The sequence below is a fragment of the Clupea harengus genome, chromosome 22, assembly GCF_900700415.2.
Source record: "Clupea harengus chromosome 22, Ch_v2.0.2, whole genome shotgun sequence".
Taxonomy (NCBI): Eukaryota; Metazoa; Chordata; class Actinopteri; order Clupeiformes; family Clupeidae; genus Clupea; species Clupea harengus.
This window is the reverse complement of record NC_045173.1, coordinates 8,091,499-8,099,337: the sequence shown is the minus strand read 5'-3', so window position 1 is coordinate 8,099,337 and position 7,839 is coordinate 8,091,499. Positions and strand designations below refer to the sequence as shown.

The 7,839-nt window shown below is 39.7% G+C and overlaps 1 protein-coding gene across 1 annotated transcript; it reads left to right on the top strand.

The window, feature by feature from the left end:
- Positions 1-7,040: 7,040 nt before the first annotated feature.
- On the top strand, positions 7,041-7,809 carry LOC105908433 (mu-type opioid receptor-like). Its single transcript, XM_031560473.2, has one exon. It carries the CDS (start codon positions 7,253-7,255, stop codon positions 7,655-7,657), a length of 405 nt encoding a protein of 134 aa, XP_031416333.2. The 5' UTR covers positions 7,041-7,252; the 3' UTR covers positions 7,658-7,809.
- The last annotated feature ends 30 nt before the right edge of the window (positions 7,810-7,839 follow it).

The window sequence follows — 7,839 nt, the reverse complement described above, 5'->3', positions numbered from 1 at the left end:
TGTCATGTTTCCTCCTCCTTTGTTTTGTTGTTGTTGTGAAATGACTAAAGGAATGAGGCTATTAGATGTATGGCCATGTTCAGAAATGTCTACATGGGGTGTGAAGAAACGTGCTGAAAATGCCATAGTGAAGAATACATTTTGTGCTTTTCACTGATTATTTTGTAAGCCTGGGGGAAATGGTAGTCTGGATCGTTTTGAACAGCCATCCATCTGCACACATATACACGATTCACTTGTATTCTGTCCATAGTTCTTGTACTTATGGTGGCGATGAAACGCCTATAGCTTCTTGGTACTTAGCTTGGAGTGTATTGAGATAATGAAAATACCCTTTCGTAAACCACTTCTGAATAAAGAAAAAATAAATTCCTAGAGATGTGTTATGATTTGAGGGTGTTGTATGATTTAATTCAGTGAATGGACTCAGGAGGGGACGGTAGGCAGGCCTTCTGAGTGGAGTATCACTGGTGACAATGGGTGCAGCCAGGGGCGGAGATCCCATTTCATTGTAGGGGGGGACAATACATGGTCAAATTTCAGAGTGTAATTCCGGGGGGGGGACATGAAAAAATTGCTTTCACGAGAGCTAGCATAAACTGCTAAATACCGAATTCTCTTATCACATTTACAAACAGAAATTCGAAGTCATTTTAGAATTATCTAAACAGCATTAAATGTACTAACACGAAATATTTATTCACAGACAAATAATGTCCAAAGTTCAAGAGAACTTGATGCTCAAAATAAGTTATAAAACAGCTCAACAGGGAATCGAACTTGCAACCTTTTGATTACAATACGACTTCTCTACCTCCTACGCCACTGTCACTCCATATTACTATACCAGCATAGTTCATAGACCGCAGAAAAAGATGACATTAATTTAACTTCAGATAATTTAACAAATCTGGAGAGGCACTGAGATGTAGACCTACGTTTATTAACTAGCATGAACCTGCCCTGACAGGACATTGTCCTAGACTGTCTAGCTAGCTATCTTAACTGTGTTAATTACCGGCATGCGTGTGTTATCGGCAAACGTTCACGTTGTCATGCCAATCCATTAATAAGCTTATGTATACTTGTGCATATCGATTGGAACTTCGTAAATGGAGTTTAGAAAAAAACTTCTTCTTTACATGTTCTTACTGCGTTCGAGAATGAGGTAAATCTCTTTACATATCGTGTATCATAGCGGCAGCAACAGGGGACAGAGGAGGAAACAGTCTGACAATCTGACCCTGTAGGCTACTGGGCTGATTAACTGAAACACGGAGCTGCCGGTAGCCCTGCCCGTTGGAAACAGCATGTGAACCAAACCACTTTGAGGAATAGGGGGAACATGATTTTTCAACACTTAAAAAACACATTTTTTTTACGTCTATAATAAGCACCGCTTGTGTCGTCGTATTTTTATTTTAAAAAAAAAAATCAAAAAATATATATTTTTTTTTAGTTTTCAATGATTGTTGGGGGGGACAACTTTATGGTAGGGGGGGACACGTCCCCCCCGTCCCCCCCGGGATCTCCGCCTATGGGTGCAGCGGCACCTGAGTAATTGGTTTTCTTCATCTCTTGCTCACGCTGGTTGTCCCTCTCACCCTTTCATACACTCCATCCATCTTTTCCTCAGCTTCCTCAGGCTCAAAAGCTTTGCTCATCATGATTTACTAAAACAGCAGGTGGATGGGATTGGCACTATCAGATTTAACAGGCATTCATTAATAGGCATTTTCAAATTTTGTTTGTCAGTGAGTTATTTTGTTGTTTATCTGATGTTTCTAGCTGTCTACTTCATTTTAGTTCTCCATATTGGCTGACATTTTGACCTCATACAATGTATCAGAAACACTTGTGTATTCCAGAGGTTTGATTTTTAAAATATGTTGTGTGCTTTTACCAATTAAATAATGTCGCGTCTGCGTACATGTTTTAAGTAATTCATTTCTGAAGACACTTGGCAGTTTCCATCTGTTCATCTTCTGTTCGAGCCTGAAGTCCTAAGCACAGATTTGGTGGAAGACACCACCCAGCCTATGGGATGATTCATCTGGGCTGAGGGTGCTGTTCTGCTTCACTGGGGTTCCCTGATTCATCTCCACAGATGTTATTAATGTTCTCACATCTCATCGGTGGCCTGATCATTGAAGGAGTAGAGAGATTTACTCCATTGCACAAAAGACAAAGTCAATAATCCAGCAACTCCACCTGGCAGCCTGGATCCTTGATATTTGAAATGGTTCAGACATCCATATGTCATCCAGACACAGCTGGCTCTCTTGGTCCAGAATGGTTTTCTCCATGAACTTGCCGATCAAATACTCTCATGCAATGAAAAGACCAATACAAGTATGTGCTGTGGACTCCTGTGGCATAAATATCTTTTGAATTTCAGATGTATGTAATGCCATCACAATAAAATTAAATTCAACTACTGGCCATTTTCTCCACCAGAATATTATTCTCAATTTAGGTTTGGTTTGCATGGTTTACAGGCTTGCAGTGGCAGAAAATAAAATAAAACAGCACTTCCTTCGTAACTCGTAATTCAATACATGCTATATCGTCACATCTATGTGTACCACTGTCATGGTCCAGCGGAGTGTTGCTTGGGCAGCCTGGGCGGTCATCAGGTGGCCCATTATTGACTTGTGTTATTGACCAGGTTGCTCTTTGTTAGCACAGGACTTGGATTGAACATTGACTTGGCAACCTTCTAAACAAGTAGGTGTACTGTAAGTGTATAACCTTTATGCCCTTTCCTCAAAGAGGTATTGAAGACTAACCAGGAGATTGCCGTAGGACACACGAGAGTTTCTCAGAAATCACGTGACAAATTAGAATAAAAGGATGGTAGATTTCTCAGAGCCATCTGCGTCATCCGTGAAGTGCTTCTCTTTTGTTTTGCTGTGTACTGAGCAACAGCTGGTGCTTTAGGGTTTCGCTTTCCAAGTACCTCTGAGCAAGGGTTTATTACTGCGCTGATCTCCTGAGGTCAAGAATAGGTTCCCTTGTCAAAGTTAGTTGTAACCAGAACCCCGTCCCCACCACCCCAAAAACACACACACACACACAACAACACTTTTACAGTATGTAAATATTAATGAAATGTCTAGGTATGCAAATATTTCAGCTACACCACATCCATTTAGATTTATTTGTTCTGGGCAGTGGAGTGAGTGGCAGTCGACCTATCTTGGTGTCCATGGTGATAGCCGCTCAAAGATGAGTGATCCCTGTGGTGCAGTGGACCCTGCTGGGTCGAGGTTAAAAAGGCCATCAGTCAAACAGCACAAGCAACAGTGCGCCCATAAAAACAGCTGTAGGATTTACGCACTTCATTGTACTCTTTTATCGTACTTTTTTATATCTTTTTTTAACTTATTGTATTGTATTGTTGTGTTGTTATGTGTTGTCCCTCGTGGCACCAACAGGAGCAGCGCTTCAAATTTCTTTGTATACTAATACAATACAATGACAAAAAAGGCTTTTTCATTTGATTCCATTTTCATTGAATTTTCATTTCATTAATTCTTCACTGAGCCATAATTAGTTCTCTATTAATGGAACATCAGTGGAATGGCTTTTGCCGTGGGACAAACAAGGTGGTGACCAAGGTTAAATTCAAGAATGATGCATAGAGCAGATGAGAGATGGACCTACACCTGTCAAAAAAAAGAGCCTTTCCATGGTCACAAATGTTTTGTGATATGTGTCTGCGTTGCCAGTCATGCAGAAGCAGGTATGGGAATGAAATGTAATTTAATGAAAAGGACCAATAGTGCTGATGAAAATGTTCGTTCATGCATATAAGTATTGAATTACACTATTTTAATTGATGCATCCCTTTAGCCCTTTAGATGCTGTACACTATAGGGACACCTGGTTCCCCCAATAAGACCAATAAGATGCCTTAATACTGTGAACATTCTGATGTTCTGCAGTGACGACTTTCAATGTGTCTCTAAAGAAAATTTTGTTGCCATGGTTACTCCCCAGCCTCCTAACTTACTGCCATTCAGCTTGAAAATTATCCTTTCATTCTTCAAGGTTATGGTGAAAAGCATCATTACTCCCACCTTCCTCCCTCTTTCTCTTTTAGTTCTCCATCGTCCATCTCAACCATTCCCCAAAAGACTCTATGGAGTGAAAGGCACCGTCTGGATATTACTTTAAAGAGAAGTGTACTTGAAATGTATTTCAAGTTTGTCTGAGATTACAACCTACTCACTTTCAAGTATGTTTTTATCCACAGTCACTTGAAAATGGCTTGAAAACAGGTGTTTTTCTTTAGTTTGCATTGCTAGTGCAGTTCCTTACTGATTTATCTATACATTATGACATTATGACATTAGTTTGGCCATACGCAAGAGGAACAATGTTCTGTAATCTGTCAATATTTGTGAGAATACTTTGGACAAACATCCCCAAACGCTATATGAAATAAAAACAATATAGAAAGGCTGAGAACAAAGGGTACCAAAAGCAATTCAGCAAGATAAACAAGTAACACAGAAAAAGTGAGAAAAAGAGAAAAGATGTTTGCAGCACTTCTCCAGCACAATTCTCTCTGATGCTGTTACTTAGCAACATTCAAGGTAATCCATGATGTCTGAGAAGGGATAAGAGAGGCAAACACTTTGATTAGATGTACATGAGACATACAAGAAATATCTTATATCATGAATTCCGTCAGTTACATCAGTTTTTTTTTTTTTCATTATACAACCATGCATGTACTTTGAACAGACACTTCCAATAGTAACTATATTTGTTGTTTGTCTTAACCAAAAATACAATAAAGAATCAATCTTTATCCTTGAATATTCAAGCATTTGAAAATCATGATAGAAGGATACCATATGATAAGGTGTTCTCCTATGTAGAATAGAACAGAATGCTGTTTGTATATGCATATGACCTACATGTTAACTCCATCAAACTGTCCAGTATTTATTTATTCCGGAAAGGCATGATTGTTTTTCTTATGCTAAATCAAATTTGTAGACATAGATTGTTCTCCCTATGGGAGATGATGGAAATGATGTTGATCCTCCCTTTGAGAATGATCGTGTCTCAAGGATGACACCAGGCAAGGTTTTAGTAAATTACCTCATACCTGCAGTCAAGTCCATTTCAATTTCAATAAAGAAAGTAGTGCAAATTGGAGATGGGGGTCATCTTCAGAATCTCTTAAAAAAAATCTAAAGATGTGCATCTCTGGAGCTTTTGTTCTATTTTACAGGAGATTTCACATAATCTTCCGTTGTAACGGTGCAGTTTGTCGGTTGTGTTCTTAATGTAATCCTGTACCCGGCACTATAGCCTATTTATGTGCAGATGACAGCGTTAGACATTTCAGCACCATGGACAGGGTCAGCAATCAAGCAGTTGGGTTTCAACGGTCTGTCGCGTGTCTCAAAAAATGGTGCTTGTTAAACAGAGTACACTTGGCTGAGGTGAAGAGAGCCGGAGTAACTTTAGTTCCAAATGTGTCTCTCTGTCACGTTCAGGGCAAGACTCCTTGGAAACGTGACTAGAATGGTTGGAAAATAGCACATGCAGGACCAGTGTTAAAGGACCAGAACCACAGCTGTAACTCAACAAAATTGAGTGAACAGTATCTTCAAAGATGACAAGTGATGCGCAGCTTTTAGCATAATATATGTATTATTTGTGCATTTAAATTTTGACCTCTACTTCACATCAAGTAAGCATGGCTCCATGCGCTGTCAAAAATAGATTGTGAAATATAAAGTCTTTATCCATATATTCCTATTTAAATTGAGCCTTTTGTTTGCCCCTTCATCATACAATTAACAAATGATTGAGACCATACAATTAGAAACTCCTTCGATTTTTGTATTGAGACCGTACGAATGCAAAGACAGGCATGATCTCTGTGACATGGACAGATACATGTAATCGTTCTGTCTTTTCAACTGATTTGAGTGGTGCTGGTAGTCGGTCTGTGTAAATATCTGTATGAGTGTTCGAGCACGCGCGCTTGTGTGTGTTGCCTATTACAGTGCTGAGCTCTGTGATGTCATACCGGACAGGCGGTAGAAGCAGGGAGCGCCTGAGAGATGCTAGTCAGCTGCGGAGTTACTGAAATCCGTGCAGCGTGCCAATCGTATGCAGCCAGGAATTTAAGAGTTTATGTATGTTTTTTTAAATCGATAATTTCCTTAAAACTTTGTGAAGATCACAAAACAAGGTGAGCTGAACCCATTTTGCCTACTTCTTCTGTTATAATGATACGTGTATTGCAGTTTCTAGGATTCTAAGCAGGTGAATGACATTTAGGCATCGCAAGTACACCTATGCAGCATGCTATTGTACTATCGACAGTCAAAATGCATGGATAAAATAGCCTATACCATGCCTCTTTGTACATTTGATCTTGTGTACATTGTAACTTTTGCATATTGAGAATCATTTTCATGATGTGTGTTTCTTTTGTCTGTTGTGAAATACATTTGAAGAATGGGGAGCGATGTGGTGCAGATATTTAAAGAGGACAAGTGTCAAACGATTCATTCTGAAGAGTGTTGGTCAAACTTCACATGGCAGCCTGATATCTACAATTACACCTCCAATGGAAGCTGGTCGCCGGAGCAAGAGCCTATGTCTCCGATCATCCCCATAATAACTGCGCTCTACTCCGTAGTGTTCGTAGTGGGGTTAGTGGGGAACTGTCTTGTGATGTATGTCATCATCAGGTAAGAATGCTATAAGGGCGTATTTTAGTCACACCATAACTTTGTGCCTCTTTACTGTGACTGTAATATGTGACTGACTGCAAAAATTGTCTACATGGCTACAACTGGCCAATCATTTATTCCTCACACAGACAACAGACCGATGAACAAAATCGAAGAAACGATAAATCCAAAGTGCAAAGAAAATGAAGTTTTGTTCTTATATTATTACAAATTGTATGATGAGTTGTGTCCCCCCCCCCCCCCCCCCCCTGCGTCGAAGCAACAATAACAAATCCGGGAACAAGCAAAATCTCTCCATAATGATCTCCTTTAGTGCACTTGTAGTTACTTTGGCGTCCCCGTGTGGATCGTTTGTAATACAGAAATAACGGTCAACTGTTCTCATTTTATAGTGATCTAGCTGTATGCATTGTATATAATTTCCAATTAAGTCTCTCGCAGCTTATGAAATATCATTTTACCTGTATACATTCCACTGACAAAAGCTTTAGTGCAAATGTCTATTCATTCCCAGATACACAAAGATGAAGACAGCCACCAATATCTACATCTTCAACCTGGCCATGGCAGATGCTCTGGTCACCACCACTATGCCCTTCCAGAGCACTGACTACTTGCTTAACTCATGGCCTTTCGGTGAAGTGGTCTGTAAGGTCTTCATTTCAATTGATTACTACAACATGTTCACCAGTATATTCACTCTCACCATGATGAGTGTGGACCGGTATGTGGCAGTGTGCCACCCTGTGAAGGCCTTGGATTTCCGAACGCCCGTGAAGGCCAAGATCATCAACATCTTCATCTGGGTGCTCTCCTCAGCCGCAGGCATCCCAGCCCTGGTTCTGGGCAGCACTCAGACCAATAATGGTAGCTACTATATTTACTCTTCACACACACCTTTGTACAACTATTTTATTCAATGCATTTAATGCATAGTTACGATTTGCATTCAGCAACTTCATTATTATGTACATGAATAAAATAATTACGTAAGCTCATTATTTATCTGTAACTTTCTCATTTACAATTCTTTGGTAACACGCTTCTGAGAGAGGCATCTGTAATTTAGAAAAAACAAATGTCTTCTCTATGACTTCAAGGACATGGCATA